Source organism: Panthera uncia, assembly GCF_023721935.1.
Source record: "Panthera uncia isolate 11264 chromosome B2 unlocalized genomic scaffold, Puncia_PCG_1.0 HiC_scaffold_24, whole genome shotgun sequence".
NCBI lineage: Eukaryota > Metazoa > Chordata > Mammalia > Carnivora > Felidae > Panthera > Panthera uncia.
This window is the reverse complement of record NW_026057580.1, coordinates 41,953,753-41,978,685: the sequence shown is the minus strand read 5'-3', so window position 1 is coordinate 41,978,685 and position 24,933 is coordinate 41,953,753. Positions and strand designations below refer to the sequence as shown.

At 36.5% G+C, this 24,933-nt stretch overlaps 1 protein-coding gene and 1 pseudogene across 5 annotated transcripts in view; one reads left to right on the top strand and one right to left on the bottom strand.

Moving 5' to 3' along the window:
- The window catches only part of BCKDHB (branched chain keto acid dehydrogenase E1 subunit beta), a 203,337-nt gene that overhangs the window by 57,400 nt on the left and 121,004 nt on the right, over positions 1-24,933 (bottom strand). For all 5 annotated transcript variants that reach the window (XM_049653936.1, XM_049653934.1, XR_007462762.1 and 2 more), the window contains one exon: positions 6,753-6,839. In XM_049653936.1, coding sequence (XP_049509893.1) covers positions 6,753-6,839 — 87 coding nt within the window. Of the gene's footprint in view, positions 1-6,752; positions 6,840-24,933 lie in introns of those variants that run through there.
- Positions 17,424-17,834, top strand: LOC125938657 (60S ribosomal protein L35a-like; annotated as a pseudogene).

Below are 24,933 nucleotides of genomic sequence, written 5' to 3'. Positions count from 1 at the left end.
GCATTTTTCAGTTACAATATTTTCAGCTTACAGTGCGTTTATTGGGACATAACCCCATAAAGTTAAGGAAGAGCTGTATTTCCTACTTGCCAGGAAATTTGTGAGGTGTGTTTTAAATAAATTATATAGGAGAACTGAAATTTATTATCTATGGGAGCTGGCTCTACTCTGTCATCTTTTTCCTCCATGCAAAAACAAATTCCTTAGTATTACATATAAGATTCTTTAGGGTCTAAACCATACCAACTTCTTGACCCTTACCTGGTGCTATAGCCTCATATACTACTCTTCAACCATAACCAAACCACTGAAATTGCTAGAAAATCAAATATTTTTCCTGCCTCCGTATTCCTTCTGCCTAGAACCACCACTGACCTTCACTCACGGGGTCATACTCATCCTCCAAGAGTTGACTCAGCTTGAATATGGGTTGGGTGAGTAAATTTTTTATAATCCCATAGTCCTCAGAATATTTCTCTATCTAATCATGTACCGTTGAATAACTATCTGTTTAGCATCTATTTTTGCTACTAAATTTGTGTCACAAAACAAGAACTCCATTTCTTGAATGAAATGCCCAAATTAAGGCTGTGCCCAAAGCACTCAATAAAGTGTGGTTGCAAGAATTATCATTCAGGAAGTGGCCAGTAGGACAGTACATTGGAGTCACATAAAGATGTGAGAGATATTACTGGAAACATTGGTTTGGGCAGATGAAGATCTTCAGTGTCAACATAAAGATCTTACTTCTATAGCCCAAGAAGACCTATTGGAGGTGTTCAAACAGAGGATGCACAAAATTTGATGTGTTTTAAGAAAACAGTAAATAGTAATCTGATAAGATGTGAGAGGCTGAGGGGCAGAGATAAATAACAAGACAATTTAAAAGGTCCTGAAAGGGGTGCCTGGGTGGCTCAGTTGGTTGGGCGTCCGACTTCAGCTCGTCCATGAGTTCCAGCCCCGCGTCGCGGTCCATGAGTTCCAGCCCCGCGTCGGGCTCTGTGCTGACAGCTCAGAGCCTGGAGCCTGTTTCGGATTCCGTGTCTCCCTCTTTCTCTGACTTTACCCCGTTCATGCTCTGTCTCTTTCTGTCTTAAAAATGAATAAACGTTTTAAAAAAAATAAATAAATAAAAAAAATAAAAGGTCCCAAAAGAGTTGAGGAAAAATAAGAGTTCATTTTGAGATAAGCTGATTTCCAGAAACTGGAGGATATCCATGTGCTAATGCCCACCTTTTCTCAGTCTCATGTTAAAAATCCTTACACATACACCATTTTATCATACAAATTTCTTATCACTAACAAAACTAGCATGAAGTTGAAATTTTTAGTCTAACACTCAAAAGGCAGAATAAGTCCTGAAGGATTTCAAATTTGAAAGTTTCAAGAATAGCCACCCAAAGGTTGGGACTGCCCAAGAAAGAATAGGGAGAGGAGGGCTAAAGATGGAGCCTTGGCCACATTTATACTACTGAGCAAAGGAGAAAGAGACACTGGCATGATCAGGGGAAGGAGGAGGACCACCACATGTAACCTGGTTATGACTACAAATAGTGAAGCAGTGGCCCCGGCCGTGATGTATCCCTGGAAAGATTTAGTCTTTGGTTCACATCTATGGCCATAGAAACTGTTTGCTGAACACTGAACAGGCTTCCAGGCAAAGTTCCATGTTAAAGAAGGCCATCCTATATCTGAATACTCTATGTTAAACTGCTTTTCTGATGCTCTGGCTCCATCTAAATAGATTTTAATGCAGAAGTACATTTCTCCTGGATGTTATATCCGTTGTTGTTGGCAAATGCATCATTGGTTAAAAATATAAATTAAAAAATTAAGATTATAAAATTGCAATAAACTATTCATCAAATTACTACTCTGACAGCTTTCTCTGATAACTCTTACTTTTTAACATCATAATTTTAATATAACATAACATTTTCCACAATGATAAAAACTCAAGACCATTTAGGAGTTTTTCCCTCTTCAGATTGATGTTTTTAAACAGAGTGTTCATAAATTTGGTAGTAATAACAAGTTTATTTTAAAAAATCCTTCTGTATAATCCTTTCTAGCATGAAACAGTAAGAAAAGAAAAATTCCTTTATTTGAAATCATGAAAGTTTCCTTTTACACAGTGATTTGTGTAAACCCTATAAAAATCCTCTCAAACTATTAGAATATGATTACCTTAAAAATATATGTCAGTATGCACGATTTCTGAGTTCTTATTCTAGGAAAAGAGACCGCACAGAAAGGATGGAACAATGGTATGGAAACTTACCATCCTCTCCAATTGGACTCTTTATTGCAGACTTATTGCTTCCATGTGTTAAAAAAAAAAAAAAATTCAAACCTTTAAGCCAACCCCAATCCCTAAAATTTTTGGCGCCCATATTAAGCATTGAATCCAGAAGAAAAAAATTATCACAAGCCTATCAGAGTCAAGATTTATTTCATCATGATGGGAATGTGTTAGAAATTAATAATAAAGGTTGGTTTCTACAAGGCTAAAGAAATTATACTATTTAAAGCTACTCAAATGCCATAAATTACTTGGCCTTAATATTTAAATAAATAATGCCTATTTTGAACATTGCATTCTAGAGCATATAATATAAATTAATTAGAGGAATATTAAAGTGGATAAGGTTAACACATTTCTTTTTGCAAAGGAATGATTTTTTTTTTTTAACCTGGGGTTACATGAAGCTGAGGAATACAAACATCACACATAATTAATTTATATAATTCTCTGAAACAATGAAATCTTTGCTCAAACTACACTGTGAGGTCAATGAACCACCTAAACTGTTGTCTTTGTGCTTTTCTACAAATCAGGGTGCACAATGGAACGCATACCTCCCTAAAAGTAGCACATCTCCAAGTTTCAGTATGTGTCAAATGAAAGAAGGAAAAAGTTCCTTCACCCCCAAAGTGAGAACAGATGGGAATGTAAAATTAGATGGGAAGAGACAGGGAAGCTTTGGATGATGGACCAAGAAATCTTCCCCAGCGGGGAAGCCAAATACACCAGACCTCAGTTTGTTCTGCCTCTTAGTTAACATCCAAATTAAATCCAATAGGAATGCAAAGCAGTTCTTAGATTCGATGCATTGGTTTTGATTTCCGTAAGCATTCATATAAATTTCACGAAGAAGCTATTGACAAACATGTTCTAAAAATGTTATGTTTAGTCACTTCTGTGAGTTTAACATTACTTCATACTAAGGCTGTTAACAATGAATACTTTTTTAATAAAATAAAATTTTCTTTATGAAAAAGAGGCAACAGGCACGAACAAACTTAAGATGTGGACAATGAATTCCTTGTATGATGGAAGAGCATCTGCCGTAAATTGAAAAGTTATGTAAATAAAGTATGAATACATTTCATATTCATTCTTTTCATATTTTATCTGTAGAACAACAACAAAAAACCCTTAATAGTAATGCCAGCAATATACTTCCTATACCTAGCAGAAAAAAATGTTCTGTTGATATTCAATTTTATATAGTATGATCTAATTTTTCTATCTAAAAATACCGACCATACACTTAAAAGAATATTCTAAAGTGCTATATTGCCTTCAATATTTTTTATTTTTAATATGGGTAATAATTCAAAATGTAAGGGAAACAAAATGGTGCTCTCAGATTTGAACATATTTAAAAACAGTAGTTTTATTGTTAATCCTCATTCTCTGAAAATACTATAATATTAAGAGCAATTTTGTATAAGATTAACCATGACCTTTTGAAGTACCGGAGATCTTCCACAAACTAGTGCTTGTGGAGCAGATGTGTGTGTGTGTGTGTGTGTGTGTGTGCTCACTTTTACATAAAATTTACATTCGTTGATAAAACAATGAGAATAACTCAGTATTTTAATCAATAGTGCTCAAAATTTATAGATCATTCTCATCCATAGTTTCAGACTTGTTTTCCAAGACAACAATGAAAAGTTCTCTGTGTACCTTTTCCCTGCTGTCCCAGAAAATTGGCCTTCAATATCTTAACCCTGCTTTGTCTTTTTTTTAACCTTACATTGTAGTTTATACGACAAAAAGAAATATGGAAATATGAATCATTCCAAGTGGTGAAAGTAAGTGCATGTCACACTTAAGTAATTTCAGTTTAAATCATCCAAGGCCCTGGTAACAGGATGTAGGTTTCACTTGTAACAGGGAACGAGGCCTCCCATAAAAAAAGATGCTCAATATAGTACACTGCATTTAGCTGCATATGTGCGTGAAACAATTACGGAAAAGTAGATTTTATCATTCAGACATGCAAATTATATGCAAATTATATGCAAATCTTATTGCCAACAACAACAAAACCTCTCAAGGTGTCTTTATTCCCCCTCTCTTATCAGTACATAAAAGCCACAATCGGCAAACATTTGGGGACATTATGTTGATATATTTTATTAAAATTCATTTTTCATACTTTCCATTTGTGCAAATAAAATGTGAATAAGCAAAAACACCTGTATTTTCAAATTCATCCTCATACTACTAAATCTAAATACTAATTCCCCAAAACATCAAATGCAGACCCCTCTACATCATTGCCTTAATTCATTTTGTGGTTGGTTGGTTGAATGATTTTAACATGGAAAACAGAACATTTTATAATAAATTTAAAACTTCTATCTTCCTCCTGGGATTCGGGGAAACCTTGAATAAACAGTGCATATGCACACACTCAACATTTGCTCCAGACTCCTGTCCTAGCTCCAGATCTTCCACTCTCTTTTTAAACTGGGTAAGTGAAATGCACTCTGGATGACAAACACGAGTGTGTAAAAGGGATAGGGTCAGATGAGGCCATGATTTCTCAGACTGTAGACTGCAGACACCTATGGGCATATTCTTGGGAGTCTGAGAGGGTTACAAGGTGTCTTGTTTTGTTGTCTTCATGTTATGATACAAATATAATTATATTTTGGATAATCTCATTCACAACTTTTACCACCAATTATTATCAAGTAATTTCAGGATCTGGTCTTAACACAGCGGTTATGATCTTGTTCGTGTTAGCTTTTTGCAATGACTTTGTTTAACTCATGATACGATGGTCCTCAAACTGAAATTCACAAATGTATTCTTGAGACCTGACATTTTTCTGGGAACACAAGTCCACACGTTATTCAAGACCGACAGACACTAAATTAGGTGATCTTTCTAATTCCTTTCCAGTCTGAAAAATGTTACACTTACTGCAGCTTACTAATAATTTATGGAGATCAAGCTTAAGCACACTTAGAGAAAGTGAACTTCACAAGAGATAATGTCTAATTCTGCGTTGTACTTGTTTTCTTTTTATATTTAAAAATGAAATTTTTGAGATAACACTATGGAATTCAGTGAGCAAAATGAATAATGCTATTAGATCAAGATTCTATTAGCAAGTCACAAGCATTTCAAATGATTTAGTGGACTACATATTGACTAGGAGTCAGAAAATTCCAGTTTCTTTTTCCAGTTTTGCCTCTGACTTGAAATAGCATATTGGTTTTAGGGTGATTTGTTCTTGCACCCCCATTTTTTTACAAAGTTAGTACATTATGTTACTCAATGAATAAAATGTACAATACCAGGCACTCATGTTATATAATGATAAGCAACAGTATGCCTCAAATTTTAATTTATATAATAAATAAAAAAACAAATCTGCAAACTCAAATATTTGCTTTTCTTAATTCCGTTAGTGACAATATATAACATATAAAAATAGCAGTATAATTTTTTACTATAAATTATAGATTATGTCAATCTAGTTTTATAAACATTTGTTTAAATTTGCTTCATTTAATTTCAAAGTGCTTACAATGTCATCAATTTGCACTTAAAAATAATTTATTGGTAGAAATCATTGTTTACTGGTTAAAAGCTTAACCTATAACAACTTATCATTATTCATATATCATAACTTTATATCAAAATTTTAAACCACATACACTTAAAGGAATTCTCAGCTTACATGTATCTTAACAACAGAATCATCTGAACACCAGTAAAGAGAAGTAAAATGTTTGCAAACTGTAAAGATATTCTGAATTTAAAAAGCATATACTTTATATTTAAAATCGTTATTCAATTTTTAATTTAAAAAACTCGGAAAAATGAAACTTATTTAAATCATCTTAATTTCCTATCTGTGAGATAAATGCAAACAAATATTTTAAAGAAAACTCCTCCATAAAGCAGTATATGGGAAAATTTGCTGCAGTTTAACTGAGTTTTTTTTAAAAAAGAAGGCTTTAAACCATTTCTAAAGCGTGGCTAATAGCATAACATAATATGATTATTAATTAAACTAATTAAATTAATTACTGATTTTTGAAATTATTTATTGAATTTATATTATTACCTTTTGACAGATTCATCTTTTTTAAGGTGAATGCTGTGAAAATCAACATATTGCATAAAAAGCTTAAGTTTTATCAAAAGAGAAATACCACATTCATTTAAAAGTTTTCATTTCCTGTTATCCTAGCAGACAGAACTTACATTTGTTTTGTAAACTCACTTCAAACTTTCTTCTTCCTATAAAAATTTCAGTTTTTATTACTTCAAGATTTCTTTTCCAGAAGATGTAATTAGACCACTAACTAACTAAAGGACAGTGGAGTCAAATAGAAAACATGCATTTCCAAAAAAGTGCATGTATCGTGATAAGTAACTTTTTCTTGGAATTGGCAAGTACCATCGCACAAATGTTAAAATCAGTGCCAAGAAGTGACTCTACCTGAACCGTAGAGCTGATCTCCGATGCAAAGCCGCCTGTCAAGGGAGCCTCGTGACTGATTAGCAGTCGCCCTGTTTTGATCACAGACTGGAAAAGAAAGGGGAAATCTGATGTTGAAGAGAATACATGTTTTCAAGCATACGATGGCAGTTTTGATTAAGGAATAAAAACAACTGATTTCAGTCCAATAAATAATTTAAAATTAATAATACAATTTTATGCCAAGGAAGTTAAAACTCTCTCACACTGGACAGTCATTTGGTACTTGCATTGTTACAAAATTTTTCAATATAGTTTCTAATCCTACTACCAAAGAAAAATGAGATTTGTAATCTTGTCATCAAAAATGCATTCCATTATAAAATACTTTTGTGTTACAAACATAATTACTGTATTTCACACTGTCATCTCAAAATCATTTTTTCTTCATATTGCTTTAGGAATCAAAGTGATTTTTTTTGGTTCATTTTGGGGTATATTTGCAATATAAATAAATAGCCTTTGAAAATATTATTTTGTGGAAAAGGAAAACACAAAAATAGCATATAAAAGCTGCACTGCAGGAAAAACTCAAGCTCCTAGATATTTAAGGAAACTGAGCAGGAAGAAATCCCTGCAGAAGTAAAAGCGTTATAACCATTTCTGTCCCTGTGCATTAAAACCTGGTTAACGACCACAACTCTATTTTAACATAGGAAATGTCACTAACAATAAAGATATATTCTCAATACCGGCTCACTGTGGTTGTTCACACAGCATGATATACTCTGTACAATAATAAATCAAAAAGAATAGCTATGATATCATAGCAGGATGCCAGCTGTGTTGGAAGGTAAAAAATATTAAAATCAACAGCAAGTTACTGCTTAAAATACGTTGAATAATTACATGTTACCAAAGGGGTAATTTTCCTCTACACGTCTAATAATTTGATAACAACTTTCTTAAATTCTACATTAATATTTTGCGAATATGAAATAAGATCTTCCAAGCAAAAATATGTACATAAGCTAAAAGATTTCCTTCATTCTAAGCAATTAGAGTTTAAAATCTTAAAAGTATGCAACCATTTCAGTCAGCAGATGTTAAACCCTAAGATATGGCCAATAGCCATGATAAAAATAAGTTATTGTATATACTGAGTAAATAGTGACTTAAGAACATAAAATTTTATGGACACCTTAATGAATACCATCCCCACCCCCAGTGAAATGCTAACCTTGGGATACTGCTACTTGGATTTTATGACCGTGATTAATTATGCCATTTACAAAAGTCACAAATTTCAACGCACCTGGTTAGGAATATACAAAGACAAAAACAGTCCACGATCATGGAAAAACAAATGTGTTCTCAAAGCAATGCTGATCTACCAATGAGAAGAAACAGATTTGACAATTAAACCTTTCTTATTGCTCTGAAACTCAGAAATCTGCCAATGCCTAAGTGTCCAGAGATGACCTCGTTAAAATCCATCCCAGCTAGAGGATGCATCTCAAATCTCCAGGAGGTAGAAATGAGACACTTCTATAAAAATGCTACTGTTACCTTAGACCTCCACACAACAGATTTGGTGTTTTTTATTTGAGCTGAGTCCCATGCAAGATCAAATGACAGCCTTCAGAATGATCCCTGGAGGCTGATAACCAACCAGGGCAGACAGCCTGGCTTCCTAAATCCTGCAGAATGTAGTGGGAAACTAAGCACAGATGTAGCCAGAACAAAAATCTCCAAGTCCAGAGACCATCTGAGTGTCCTTCAGCAGGAGAAAGTCTAGATAAACCAAGCTATAGCAATACAGTTGGGTATTATACAGTCATGAAAAAGACTGAGGACATGGAAAGAGGCCTATGGTAAATTAATTGGTAAAATCAGCAAACTGCAGAGCAATATAACTTCATTTTTACAAAAGACAAAAAAACAAATAAAAAAACCCAATTACCACAGCAGTGGGACACCAATAAAACTAGCTGTATGTACTGAGTCAACTTGTGTAAACAGTCTGGAGGGATTTATTCCGAACTACCAAAACTTGTTCCTCCTAAAGAGTGACAGTGAAGGAATTGTTGGGAAAAGGCTTTTGTATTTCACTTTATGTAAAAAGTATTTTTATATTATTGAAAGTATTCTCAATAAGTCATAAATAAAGGTAAAGCCCTTGAATTAATGGTGAAGGCAACAAGTACTTGCTATGTTGTAGTCATAATCTCCTCAAAAAACGTTAACAATGTGTTTTGGGGTTTTTTTAATGGCATTTTGGAGTAGCTTCACATACAAGGAAACCCTAAGGTCCTAAACTCCAGCAGCAAATAGGCACACTAAAAACACAGGGATTCAGCCTTCCCTTGTCAGTCTCTGTGTGATATGCTCCATGTCAGGATTATATCCAGCTCACCTCCTGACCCTCAAACTGTTGGATCCTAGACAGCACGGTAAATCAGCTATTAGTATAGGAGGAAACAGAATTCTTCAGCACCTCCATATGTGTATTATGTACATGCATGTTCTTAGATCAGGAGTTATGCTGACAGTTACAGAAGAAATTCTAGAAATTTCTAAAACACCAAGAGCTAAAGGGTAGACACAACAAAAAGTAATAACACTGTGAGTTTATGGAAATTATTATGGTATACAAACCAGAGGGAGACAGTGTGGCAAGAAGAGAAGAGACAGAAATAATGGTAATCATAAACAACTGGTTGTCCTGCAAGTTGCTATGTGCTAGGCTGTGAGCTGACCATTTTAGATTGATTACTTAATTTAATTTGGAAAGCACCTAAGTTTCATTTTTGCTTCCTAAAATCAACTCTGACATCTGAAAAGTATTAAAATGTGTAAAATAAAATTACATCAAAATTCTGAAAATTGCCAAAATTTAGAAGTCACGTTGATATTGTCAAAGTCTTATCATCAAAGAATTAGCATATATTATTAAAGATTAGTCTATAAATGCATTTCAATAATTTTGTAAGATATAAATAAATTCAACTTGGTATGTTCTTTTTTATCATTTGCAGTTTTAATTTACTAGAATTTATGATGATTGGTTTTTTCTATACTTTTGGAAATTATTAACACTTTGCTAATACTCTGATGAGATCATTACAAATCTAGAAAATTGGACAGTGTTACGCTATTCTTTGTGATTCAATTAGATATTCTGATTAAATTGCATGTTTTTTGTCAACTTTAACAGGCACTTAATTTTCATACATTTAAGCACAATGGTACACAACTGCCAAGTCATACTGCTAGCCAAATTTAGTATTTTGATATATTTAGTAAACACCAATATGGTGCCTTTCAACAGGGACAGCTGTTAACCTTTTTAAAATAACCATAAATATAAATAGTAATAATACTTTAAAATTCATTTTCTTTAGAAGAAATGTTTAAAGTTTCAAGTTTTCTTCTGAGATAAACCTATTTCACCACTTGAAAAAAATTTAAAGGAGTTTAAACAACTTTTCAATATGAAAAGCTAAACCTATCAGAGCCAGGAAAGATCACGTAAGGCTGGATTTTCCAGTATCTGCTTCTTCAACTTTCTGCCACTAAGACCTGCTCCAGGATTCTGGCCTCAGGCAGATGGAGCACCAGTGAGTTAGAGGCAACAAATGGCACCAGGGAAAGCTAAGCCAATTAAAGACCAGGGCTGTGAATAACTGTTCTCTGTATCCCCTACCTCTCAACAAAAGGGCTTTGTTCCCTATGGCTCCAGAAGATTTGTCAAGAAAACTTTAAAAGCAATTCTGAAAGGCTAGGAGGAGTAAAATAGCCTGTGGCTGCTAAGTCCGTTAGTACTGGTTGGCCCTGGATTTCTCTCATGGAGTCTCACTTTCTCACTATTTCAGTTAGCCATCCTCTCCCCCAGGGCACCAGCGGCAGCCTATCATAAGAGGAGTTATCAGAATTTCAATACCGAACACTCAGCAAGGTTGCCTACAGCAGACAGATCAAGACACCTCTGTTCTGATGGAACCCTGGCAATGCCTTGTTCCTGGTCTGACTGTTCCATGATGTGTTCCTGTAGTACTTCTTCTACCCAGACGTCATTACAAATGGCTATCACTTCAAGTTCTCTATGCAGGATACCTAGTACGATGCTCAGAATATGGCAGATGCTCCAGAAAAGTTAATTAGATAAAAACCTATTATAAAATAATTTCATTATATTAAGTATGTCCTCCTGTGATTTACTGAAGCTATTGCTTTCTTAGCTAGCTCCATTTTTAAGATAGGCAAAAGTATACTTCAGCACATCCCACAATTTAACTATGAAATAGTAGACTCCAAACTGAGGATATTTTAATGTAGAAATGACAATAAGATATCTGTGGTAATAGCAGGATTGCTAAGTTATACTCTGTTAAAATGACTGCACAGATTTTGGCTGCCCAAACATTGGACATATGTTTTAGTGAATGTAGCCTTTAAAGATTTTAACACAATCCAACCAGGAAAACTGTTAAGCTGTCATTCCAGGAGAAAATGATACAGACAAGCGAAGCATTAAGCTTGCACACGCCTGAATGTGTAACACTGATATTCAAAAAGCAAAATATATAAAATATATATATATTTCTTTCTCAAACTCCATAGCAAGACTTTCTCCTACAGAGCATTTCAACCCACCCAACACAAAGTTCAGTAGCCTATTCTGACTGCTCATAAGATAAATTAAGAAAGTAATACTTTGGGTAGGTAATTTACAGCCCTTTTATACATTGTTTTTATCTGAGTATAAAGCTAATGAAAAGCAAAAGAAACACCATAGCAGGGCCCTTACCATTTCCTTTTGAAATCAAATGTTTATAAATACATATAAGCAGAAGTAATAGTAAAATCACACACCTGTGTTTCATTAATCAAGAATGTATTCATCAGTATTTAAATAATCCAGAATCATTAAGAACATGATTTAAATTAGCTTCAAATATCATTGCGAATGAATTTTTTTTAATGTTTTCTTGTTTAGTAGCCAAATGCATTTGAAATGTTAGCCAGAAAAAAATCACAATTAATCACAGGCTAGCAAATGTGTAATATGCCCAATAACAATTATTAATCTGCATGATCTTCATGCGCAGACCATGTACTGATATTCCACTGGAGAAATACCAATGCTGAAAGAGAAAGAACAGTCATGAACTCCAGAGAAAGTCCGGAAAAGTCCATTTTGGCAAGGATATTAGTGGTGGGGTTACAAATATTTTGCTATTGTAGGAAAGTGGAGTAAATGGAGAAAAACTAAATCCTCGGGGCTTTATCACCCATGTGGAAAAAAGTAGGTAAGGGAGCAAGCAGAGCACAGAGAACTGAGTAAAATCAACAGGAAAAGAATGAACAAATACTACTAACAAAGGCATGAAATGTCTGGGAAAATTACAGACATCTTCACTGGTTCATTCTTGTCTGAATTATTTGTACAATCAGAGCTCAAATATTGAAGAGTCAAGGACAAACTACTCTTGCAAAAATTAAAAGTGGACATCTTTCAGGAGTAATTTCAAACCATGTCAGATAAACATGTTTCTACCAGTCAACCTTACCTTTCTGGCTTGTTTCCTTAGAGTCCCTCTAGGCTTAGGTGACGTCACGTAAGACCATTCACTACTCTGTGAATCTGACCCATACTTTCCCACCTCTGACTTCCTTCCCCATATTGGCAGGCATTCTATCCCTCCCTCAAGACCCATCTCACACAATACCTCCTCGTTGGTCCCCTTTTTCATATTATATTATATACATTCTAGCGACCATTTCCTAACAGAATTTGAAGTAGCTGACAATGCAAGGATATTCTATGAAATATAAAACTGGGGTACAAGGGCAAGGGTCAAGTACTAGGGTCAAGGCAACACTCATTGCTATCTCTCTCTTAGGAATACTAGTAATTTACCCTGTGTACATCTGTCATATTAGCCCTTCCAACCACACTCAAAATCACAAATTTGAAGGCAGAAACTGCTTATGTCTATTGCAGAACATACCATATGACAAATATGCATTAAATTGAGAAAATTATGCTCATGTTATTATTTGGAGACAAACGTATATATTATTAAAACAAACAGCTTGAAAACATACTTAAGCATCTTTTTATTTCTTTTTTTTTAAGGGTATTCTTTTTCTTAGAGAGGTAGGTGGGGGTATCTGTACTCTCTCTCCCAGAAGACTCTAACTCATTCAAAAGCACAAAATTCAGAAGGTATCATGTATTATGTACCTAACTACAATACCTAATGTGTGGTTGTGGATGAGGACTCAAGAAATGTTTTAAGGTTCACTTAAAAAAAAGGAAGAAGCATACAAACACAGTGATTTAAATGAATCATTAAACATCCAATACTCTGATGCCCTTAAGCTTTTAGGAGAGACTGCACAGAGCTATAAAATACATTAAAAAAGAAGTCCTTTTAAATGCATACTTGTAACAAAAACATGAACAGAACATTTCCTTTCCCTGGTACTGAACATAAATTTCATTTCTCTATTTATAAAAGGTCATGTCACCATGATGATAAAGGCATTAACTGGACTGGTGGACATTTATTAAATATGCAGTTAAGCCATGAGTAAATATATAAATAAATGTGTCTTAAAAGATCTTTTTTCATTTTCTCCGTTAGCTTAAGCATCATGCAAAACACAACCATCCATAAATTTCAACATGTTTTTGTGCCTAGACAATTTTTCAATGACTAAAGCAGCCACTTCTCAAGCTTTTTTACTGTGTTCATTTTATCATGGCTCTATCGTTTTTCAGCAGGATTTAGAATATTTCCATAAACTCATAACCCATCTCCCCTGCAACTCCTATGCATTTTTTTCAGGAAGAAAAGCTATAACATGTCATTTGGATATGAACATTATTGACTTCCATGTTGTACTATTTTAGAAAACTGTTAACAAGACCTAGTGCAAAGCCAAGCCGTACTTTTGGAAACACAGGGAGTTGTATCTTCTGCATCTTCTAGCCTTAGAACCATGTTGAGTTCTAGGAGACTTTTTCTTTGGAGTTTACAGCAACAGAAGCATTCAGAAATACCACAACTAAAATTCTGCTGTCAATATGATTATACTCTCATAATAAATGAAGAAGCTGGAGTACAATAGCTCCTATACACTTCTTGGCAAATCTAGAACCTGATCCAACAGTGAAGACCAATGGTGGTACCATTCCACTACATTTATTAATTCAAGTAGTTTACCTTCACTGAAGTAGTATTATTTTGTTACCATGGTAATATAGACATATTGTGTGGGAGAAGGGGTTGATAATTCACAGATGACTCATGTTTAGCATCTAGGTTATGATTATGGGCTGACTGAAATGTCCATACAGATAGTTTTGTTTGTTCCACTATTTTAATCATTCTTTTTAAAAAAAAAAAAATTAAGGTTTATTTATTTTTGAGAGACAGAGAGAGACAGAGTGTGAGTGCGGGAAGGGCAGAGAGAGAGGGAGACACAGAGTCTGAAGCAGGCTCCAGGCCCTACTCTGACCGCACAGAGCCCAATGCAGGACTCGAACCCACGAACCATGAGATCATGACCTGAGCCGAAGTCGGACGCTTAAACTGTGCCACCCAGGTGCCACCATTTTAACCATTCTGTTTAACTGCCCCCAAGTGTTTAACCATTTAACTGAACACTTCTATGGCATTAAGCACATTCATACTGCCGCACAATTATCAGCACCATCCACCTTTAGAACTTTCTCATCTTCCCCAACGGAAACTCTGTGCCCATTAAACAACAACTCCTATTCGTCCCCTCTTCCAAACCCTGGCAACCAGCATCTACTTTCTGACTCTATAAATTTGACTGTTGTAGGAGCCTCATATAAGTGGAATCATACAATATTTGTCCTTTTGTGATTGGCTTCTTTCACTTAGCATAATGTCTCCAAGGTTCATCCATGTTGTAGCATGTGTCAGAATTTCCCCCCTTGAGGCTGAATACTATTCCATTGCATGCAGGAACCACATTTTCTATAACCATTCATCTCTCAGACATGTGAGTTACTTCCATACTTTGGCCATTGTGAAAATGCTGCTATGAACATGGGTGTAGAAATATCTATTCAAGTCACTGCCTTCACTTCTTTTAGGTATATACCCAGAAGTGGAACTGCTGATCACATGGTAATACTATGTTTAACTTTTTGAGGAATAATCATACCAGTTTCCAAGGCATTTGCACTATTTTACATTCCCACCACCAATGCATAGGGGTTCCAATTTATGTATATCCTCAAAACATTTGTCATTTTGTTGTGTGTGTGTGTGTGTGTGTGTGTGTGTGTGTGTGTGTGTGTGTTTATAGCAGTCATCCTAATAGGTATATGGTGGTATCTCATTGTGGTTTTCATTTCTATTTCCCTGATGATTAGTGAAGTTTCATCACTGAAAATTCTTTAATCTTTTACTTTTTTTTAAATCAGGCTGTTTGATTTTTGTTGTTGATGCACATCGGTCCCTTTGGGATCTGGAAATAAAATCTCTTCATAATATAACATCCCAAATATAAAAATATATAATCAAACTTAATTGTTCATCATGCCCTCTTTCTTGGAAAACCATGCATCTGGTTTCCTCACTATCCTCTGTTCTGAAACAGACACAAAGACATTTTTTTCCTAAGATCACTAATGCCACATAGATCCTTTCCCAGCTTGATTGTCTGAAATGGCTTTCCTCTCCCGAAAAAAACTTCAAAGGTAAATCAGCCAATTAGAATCATGAAGATAACTTACAGGTAGTAACAGCATCTGTAGTCCACTGCCCAAAAAAACAATGGGGTCTAGCTACATAATAGAGAACCTTCTGAGCTTCCTGTCTTTGTTCCCTACTCTGCCAGTAATTAGGAGATAAAACAACGCCAACTAAGAAAGTCTGGAACATTGGTACCAACCAGAAAAATCACCATCATCTTATTATGTTTCCCATTTAATTTCTCAATTAATTTTTAATGTTGTAAAAATTCCAAGGTCACTGGTTCATGTCAAAAACAATTTATTGAACTGTTCACATGTGCCAATACTAGGGAAACAAAGATGAGTTAACCCAGGTCCCAAAGGACTGTAATATGGGTTGCCACAATGTCCTAGGACAAAACATACTTAGGAAAGAAATTAAAGAATACTGGGATTAAAAATCATGCCCTATTTGTTAAAAACAAAAGTTTTTTAGAATTTTAAACTTTAACTCCTAAGATCTTTTCTAAAATAACATTGAAAAACTGCATTTTTCTCTTCTGAAAACAAACCACAATTACTAATATTCTCTCCTTTTCTATTCATAAGTCTCCACTTGGCAAATTTTTCTCAAGTGTTGACAACAAAGGGAAATACTATGTCTGGCCATCATAAGAGTTCTACAGGGTAGAAACTGATATCATCCCCTGTGCTCCCAGCATACCATGAATAATAAGAAAGTGACCCTAACCAAAACCAGCACGGTCAGCCAGTTACGTTTTACACTGCTGTTTTAAGCATGTATCAAGGGTACAATTTTCCCTGAAGCCAGCTGGTTGTCTACCAAGGTAATACTTCTCTAAGGAATGATCAAAAGTATAAACACTGCTACAATTCTGCATCACCATGGATAAATGCTTTTATTTTCTAAAACCTGGTCCAATTCTGTTGAAGTAAATGGGTTTTTAGTCCATTACAAAACAAAAATCATGTGTAGTTCATAATACATGGGCAAGGCTTAAAATCTTTTGGGTCTTTTTTATGACTCAAAAGAGTAGTATAGTAAAACTCAAAAGATATTTCAGCAAAAGTTATACATGTAGTTTTGAGTATATATTACTAAGATGGCATACAGAAAAATAAAAGTATATAGATTTCATACTTTCATTAAAACCAAGATGATGGGGAGAAGCTATTTATATGACAGGTAAAGTCAGGAAAAGAATCCATCTAGCAGGAATAGTAATATTTGTCTGCAAAACACTCATTGATTTGCTGGAGAAGGTAAAGGGTTCAGAGGTACACATATCTCAAGGTAAGAATTACAGTATCAAAACCCACTGGTAATGAAATACTAGTGAGAAGTTATATGTGGTATAATAGTTTTCCAGAAATAAAACTCAATATTGAAAAATCAACTATATCTAAACTTTTTTTTCCCCAGGGAAAACACCCTGAAAATTTCTTTCCTTATAAACCACAAAAATATTAACAGTCCACTCTTGTTTGATGCACAGTTCTCTGTTCTGCAACATTTTTATTGACAAGGACTAATAAAATAGAGTAAGATAACTGTGGCCATTATACCACAAAAAGTAAGACATATCTATTGCAGATAAATGATAAAGTCATTTTTTGAGGGGTGATCTAAGAAGATTTTGTGCTTGTTGATTTACTTTATAAGTTGCTCATTTTACTATATCTTTTATGAATATTATTATTATAAGAGAAGATAACATTACTAACCAATGAAATGTTCCACTACTCTAATAAATTTTAAAATATAAATTAAAAAAGAATGAAATAATACCTCATCCATTAAAAATCACAAAATAATTTAAATTTGAATTCTGGTTACAGTAAAAAAACATTGCCTAGGCAATGTAAACCAGCATAAATCTTTTGAGAAACATTTTGGGAATCTATTTATCAAAAGCTACTAATGTTTAGTCTCTTTCTGCCATCTTGGAACCCATGGAGGCCTGCTGAGAACAGGACTCCTGAAATGACAAATATGTCTGGAAGCCTGGGGTCCAAAGCCATTTTTGCTGGTGTAAGTGGGGTCTCCGGAACCAGAGGGAGCACACAGCTCTTCTTAAAATTGAAGGTGTTTATGCTCGAGATGAAACTGAATTCTATCTAGGCAAGAGATGTGCTTATGTGTACAAAGCAAAGAACAACACAGTGGCTCCTGGTGGCAAACCAAATAAAACCAGAGTAATCTGGGGAAAAGTAACTCATGCTCATGGAAATAGTGGCATGGTTCATGCCAAATTCCCAAGCTACCTTCCTGCTAAAGCCATTGGCCAGAGAATCCATGTGATGTTGTACCCCTCAAGGATTTAAACTAACTGAAAAGTAAATAAATAAAGGTGTAGATTTAAAAACAAACAAAAAACGCTACTAATTTTTAGACTCCTAGAATAAGCAATCTCAGTTCTGAGATTTACTCTCAGAAAAGAATCCCCAAAATATAAAATATTGGACTTCTGTTTTAAAAATAATCATGTGCAGAGGCACCTGGCTGGCTTACCCAGTTAAGCATCCAACTCTTGATTTCAGCTCAGGCCATGACCTCGTGGTTCACGAATTCAAGCCCTACATCGGGCTCTGCACTGAGTGTAGGGCTTGCTTGGGAGTCTATCTCTCCCTCCCTGTCCCTCTCTCCCACTCATGTTGTCTCTGTCTCTCAAAATAAATAAATAAACTTTTAATTAATTAATTAATTAAAAAATCACGTGCATATACTTGGTCAAAAAAAAAAATCAAAAAAAGTTTAAGAAACACTGTTTTAGAAACACGGTCTCACACAAAAGACTCCAATACCATATTTGGTTCATGGGCAAACTGTTTAAAGGGCAAAGCAGAGGGGCACCTGAGTGGCTCAGGCAGTTAAGCGTCGGGCTTCAGCTCAGGTCATGATCTCGTAACACGTGGGTTCAGGCCCCATGTCAGACTCTGCTGACAGCTCAGAGCCTGGAGCCTGCTTCAGATCCTGTCTCCATCTCTCTCTGTTTCTCCCTAACTCGCTCTCTCTCTCTCTCTCTCTCTCAAAAATGAATAAACATTAAAAAAATTATTTTAATAAAAAAATTAAAGGGTAAAGCACAGGCTCTATTGCCTAAGCATCTGACTCTTGATTTTGGCTCAGGTCATGATGTAATGGTTCATGACATCACTGTTCGTGGGATTGAGCCCAGCCCTGCATGGGGCTCTGTGCCGAGCCTGTTTGGGATTCTGTCTCTGTCTCTCTCTCTCTCTCTGCCCCTCCCCCTCTCTCTCTCAAAATAAATAAACATTAAAAAAAAAAGGGCAAAGCACTTTAGAAATATTGCACTTAAATGCCTTCCACAGCCACCATACATTGCATAATGTCTAAGACCAATGGCTTCCATAATAATTTTGTTTCATCTGCCTAACTTCTTCAGGCCCCTGAGTTTACAGCCCCTGGTTCAGAGTGGCAGAGGAGCAGGTAGAAAAAGCTGGCAGGGCAGGAGCAGCTCTTACCTGGAAGCAGAGCTCCTATCCTGGCGTTCAGGCTGGGAGCTGCATGGCCTACCCTTTGGCCTGGAAATTCGAGAAAGGGATTCCCCCAGCAAACAAACAGGGCAGAATCAAAGTGAACCCCACACTCTGGCTATTGGCAAATGAGTGCAGACAAAATGATATCGCCCTGCTCAAAGATGAGTAAAGGAAGCAAAACAAAGAATAAACCATAGAGCCTACTAAAAAAAAAAAAAAAAAAAAATGCTGGAAAGTACCCTGTCTCTGAAAATGATCTACTCAAGAGCCAGAAGAAAGTGTTAAGCGACTATTGTGCACTGTCAAGAGAATACAAGTTCTAGTCTCTAAGAGACAGAAATAAAAATTCTAAGGATATTGTACGGTTGGTGAAGGATATAGTTGACCCTCGAAATTCTCACGTGGGAACTAAAACCACAATAATAGAACTAAAATTCACAGCAGTGACAGATCTGGGTATCTTCCCCTACTGCCCTCCACGACCCCGGTGCAGTGACCCACGTTCTGTGGACTTCAAAACTGTATGCTGCATAAATGAGAACAGATTAATTGGACCCCACACATGTGTTAAAAAATACAGGGGCAAGAAACGAGCACACAGGAAGACAAGATGAGTAAGGAGAGGGGTGTTTTCTCTTCCTTCCCTGGCTAGAGCATGGCATTGAGCAGCCTTTCCCTGGCTTCCCTCCACCTCCTTGGACATTGGGGGACCAGTGCTGGGGAAGCACAGACAGGACTTCTTCCCCTTCTCCTTCCATTTTCCTTTTCCCAAAGTCCAGCAGGGGCCTGCTATTGCCCAACCTGGGCTGAAGCCAAGAGGAGCAAGGAGCAGGAGCAAGAAGGAGGTTCTTCTAACAGTCCAATGGCAACTTCAGGGCTTGGCAATCAGACATTGCCTACAAATAGCTTTCTTTTAGGAAGAGACACAAAAGAAACGTCTCAGAACCCTGGGGAGTAACGTGAGCAACCGAGACAAAAGCAAGTGGTGGGAGTGTGGACAACCAGCAAACAGAGTCTCCAACCTAGGTGGTCAGACTTTTTGTTTTTAATACTGTGAAAGCCAAGCAAAATATGCCTCCAGTCCGGATCTGCCTGAGGGTTGCAACCTATACTTTAAGGAAACATCTTTCTGGCAAAATAACACTTCTTTTTTTTTTTCCAAATGTCAGGATGCACTTTCTGCCATGTTATCTTTACCACAAAATTATACACTGAGTTAGGCAGCCTTCCACCCTGGCCTTACCAAACATTTTGCGGATATTTAGCAGGATAAACATCCATTCTGTTGAACGTTACATTTAGCAGAGCAGACCCAGTGTTTCAGAAGAAAAACATTTGAGCCATTTCTTCACCACGTGTTTCTAAAACCCAGAAAAACAATAAGCTATCCAAGATAACGTGTAAACTAAGTTTTCGGTAGTCCTGCTGTATGCTCCAAAATGACATCATAAGTGGACAATTACAGCACTTGAAATTTTACGTGTGCAGGAAAAAACAAGTAGCCTACAGCTCTGAAACTCTTCCCTGCAATGCGCTCAGTAACTGTGTCCTACATGGCCTGACCACGAGAACTCCAGTGTGTTTGTACCCTAGGAAAGGGCTGAAAATCAGTGTGCCAATTATTGTTAGTCCTTCATAGATTACAACTTTTTTCTCCTATCAAAAACATAATTTTCTAGGAAATTTTCTTTATGTAAAAGGGAATCTATAAAACTCTTTATTACTCCCATCACCACCACCACCAATTTTTGCAAGTGTAAATTGCTAATTGTGGCCATCAATATTGGACCTGGGCCAGGCCAACAGCAGTGAGAGTAACGTCCAAAGTTGGTGTGCCTGCCTTAGCTACAAGGAACAGGTAATAACAAGGAGGCATAGATGCCATGACCAACATTTTCAAGCAGAGGAAGAGAATGAAGGTGGTTCCATGAAAATAATCAGGTTTATTTCAGGACCCACACAGAAAAGGGGCTGGAAAATCCAAAGATCCAAATGATGAGGATAGGACCATAAGGTTCTCCTAACAGTCATAATGTGGGCTCAGGACGATGGGTAATTACCACCTGACCACCACTGCTACCATCCTCCCAAAGGTTACCAACCCCCCTATCTGGTACATCTTAGGTTCAAAATGCTCAAAAATAAAGGGTTTTGTCCCTCACTAATCATAAATTCATTCTGTTAGGCATAAAAATGGATGTTATTGAATCTATAATACATTTCCCCTTTAGTTCTAATGGTGATTAATGTTATAATTATTTCCAGTGGATTAAGGGAAACATACTAGGGTTTTGTTATTCTTTCGAGTTCTAAAAAAAAACTTATAAGAAATCACTCATAAATCTCTGTCTTAAAGAAAAATAACCATTTTTTCACATCTATTATTTAAAAAATGCATGACCTGGAAAATACGTGTGCTTGCTTCTATGCACACCTTTTTTTCACACTTCTTTATCGATACTATTAGAAGTTCATATATTTTAAACGACAGCTTCAAATGAAACCAGGAAACCTTCACGAGCATGGAATATTAGCATAACCTTTAATGTTATTGCTCCCCAGTCCCACCCTCCTTCAAAGGAGGGAGTCACTTTACACCAGGACAGCCAACCATAATTCTGAAATCAGAACAGGGCTGGTTCTGCATGACCGACACTGAAACCATAATATTGTAGCTGGCCTGGGCCAGCAAGTTACCCTGCTCACTGAACAAGGCAGTGGGGAGGGAAGGGTGGCTGGGGAACACCATTTGAGACATAAATCTGCAGATTCTCAATAAGCTACAGCCACTTAGAGCCAGTAACCAATCTGAGAAATGTCAAAGACCAGTTCTTTGAATAAAATTAAGTGGTGGTATCAGTAATACTAATAAACATATCTGCCTTCAATACTGAACTGTTTGGGTGACTTTTTTAAATCATGAGTTAAGTCTTCAACAAGAAGACAAGGTCATGGAGCTGGCATCTATCTTCAAATAATCATCTTTATGTAAAGAACTCTAAAGAGAAGTCAAATTCGCCAACAGGTGTCCCTAGCATACATTCCCATCTTTTCTAAAACACATATTCAGTTTTGAAATAGAGACAACATAACTGGTGCAATGCACATAGGTGGGGTGAGGGGGGTGTAGAAAGACTCAGATTAAAATGAAACCTCGATTCTCATTACCAGCTATGTGGCTTAAGGCAAGTAAGATAACTTCTCTGAGCCCAGGTTTTCATCCATAAAATGGGGATCGTATTGCCTACTTTCAAGGTTGCTGTGAGAACCACTAATTCCATACATGACATGCCTGGCACTAGAAAGTACTCACTTAAATGAATGATAATAGCTGCTTGCCTTTATCATCATCATCATCATCAACACCAAACTATATGAACTTAAAGACTGGGAAACTGGTCCTAAAAGGATGGATGACCCTAGCCAATGTGACGAATACCAATTTGGGGGGTTAAGTAGATTGTGGTCCCTAAACAAAATTGAACCTCATTTGAATTATGTGATTCCTAAGGTAGCATCTGGGCTCCAATAGATTGCAAGCCCTCGCTGAGTGGAGAGTTTATAACTACAGGCTCCAAATCACCATCCACTGTCAGCAATGAATAGTGGTGGGCCTGAGGGGACACAGGAGGTAGACCTCAGAGAGAGAGAGAGTGTGTGCTTTCCCAGGACCCACGATCTAAGCCAGTACGCTGCAAACTGCACACACAGAGGCCCTTGTCCCATGTGTCTCAGCTTGAATAATGTTCAGATAAACACCATTTAAGAGAAAAATTTTGAAAACTAATTTATGAACTTATTCTGACACTTAAATGTGCATAAAATAAAATTCCTTATGTATATAGCTCTTATACAACCATACACCAAAGAAATTTCAAAGAACATATAAAAAAAAAGCAATGAAATTTATACCAATAATATTAACTTAATAGCACCTCCTGAATCTCAGTCCCTGAAGAAAAGTCAAAATGAGGAGGTTATGACAGAATTATTGATATTGCTTTACCTACTTTGTTTTCATGTACACAGTGTATTAAGTATAGTCTTTATGTTCAAGAGGTCAAGAGAGAAAGGTTCCCAGAACAAGGACAGGATCTGACCTGAGAGAAGTTAAAGAATGATCCATTAACACGGGGTATTCTCCATTCCTAGTGTCCTGACCATAGGATGCCATCCCTTAGGACATCTTATAGCAATAGCCTTATGTTGGGGGGAGGGGGGACATCAAATGAAGCAAACCATAATTAGAACCACAGTGACATCCACTCTAACTCCAGCCTGGGAGAAAGTTCTAGGGAGGAGTTTGAGAGAGAATTACAACCAAAGAGTTATAACATGAAGTTGAAGAATATGGTTTATACTTTCATGTGTTAATTTGAGTTTCAGGGATAGAATATACTAGTGCTGCTCAACTGTTGCCCTGTCGTCATGGAATAAATGTTGATACCACCCCTATAATGCCTGTTCTCACAGGATCACTGCATAGGAGTTAACTGGGAATCTTGGGCCGAGAAAAGGCAGATCCTCACGCTCCTGGTGCTTGGGTGTGGCTCAGAGCCATCTCTACCCCCAAGGCATCTAACCCACCAGAAGAGCAAAGTAGAACAGTGTCAACATCAAGAAAGGTGGGAAAGAGAGGGTCAGTAATCATTGTTTGCTGCTTCACAATTTTTTTTATTCCACACAGAACTACAGGCTAGTGATGACAAAATGTTTACAAGTCTTTTCTTAAGTTTATTTTTGAGAGAGAGAGAGAGAGAGAGAGAGAGAGAGAGAAGGAGGGAGGGAGAGAACATGCGCACAAGGGGGGGAGGGGGAGGGTGAGGGAGGACAGAAGATCTGAAGCGGGCTCTGTGCTGACAGCAGAGAGCATGATAGGGGGCTCAAACTCATGAACCCTGAGAGCACAACCTGAGCCAAAGTCAGACACTCAACAGACTGAGCCACCCAGGCACCCCAAGTTTGACTCTTTTTAAGGAAAGAAAGTTTTGTTGAAGATTTTCTCTGATATCCTTCTAAACAAAGAAGGAAGTGTCTTAATCCATTACTATACCCCTTATTTGTAATCAGTGTTCTACTGGTTTTCTACGAGTTAGATGAACAACTGCCTAAGTCCCTTCAAGCTCCAAAAGCCCCTGAAAATATGAATCCTTTGCTCAGTTTGGTGACCTTCTCTCTCAGATACCTCCACTATGAAAAGCTGACCAGGAGCTGGTGAAAACAACCTGCCACTGATCTCTGACTGCTTTTGAACTTTCAGGCAGAAATGGTGCCTCATTCGTCTCTTCATTTAATTTTGTTTCAGTCAAGCAAAGAAAAGGAAAAAGTCTGTGAACAAAGTAATGCAGAGGACGTATTATAGAGACAGAACAGTAAGTGGAAAACTTAGTACACCTAATAGGGAATATTTAAAGGCAGAATTGAGGGGCACCTGGGTGGCTCAGTCGGTTGGACGTCCAACTTCGGCCCAAGTCATGATCTCATGGTTCGTGGATTTGAGCCCTGCGTCGGGCTCTGTGCTGACTGCTCAGAGCCTGGAGCCTGCTTTGAATTCTGTGTCTCCCTCTCTCTCTGCCCCTTCCCTACTCACGCTCTGTCTCTCTCTGTCTCTCAAAAATAAATAAACATTGAAAAAAAATTTAAGACAGATTTGAAATCCTTAGAATGTGCATTACTGTTAAACATAATTCCCTGATTTACAAGTTATATCATAAAAAAAGAAAAAAAATGTATGAGTTGCCTGACACAAGGGATTTATATATCTTATATACATACATATATGTAGATAGTATTGTATGTATGTGTGTGCATATGTATATATGTATTTTGGGGATAAGGTATGTGGAGGTGTGCAGACAGAGATATTAAAGAGGAAGTAGGAATTTTTTTTTTTAAGTAGTCAATCAGCCAAATGTAAGAATGTAAGCCTCATACAGAAAGGGCTTTTTCTGTTTTTTT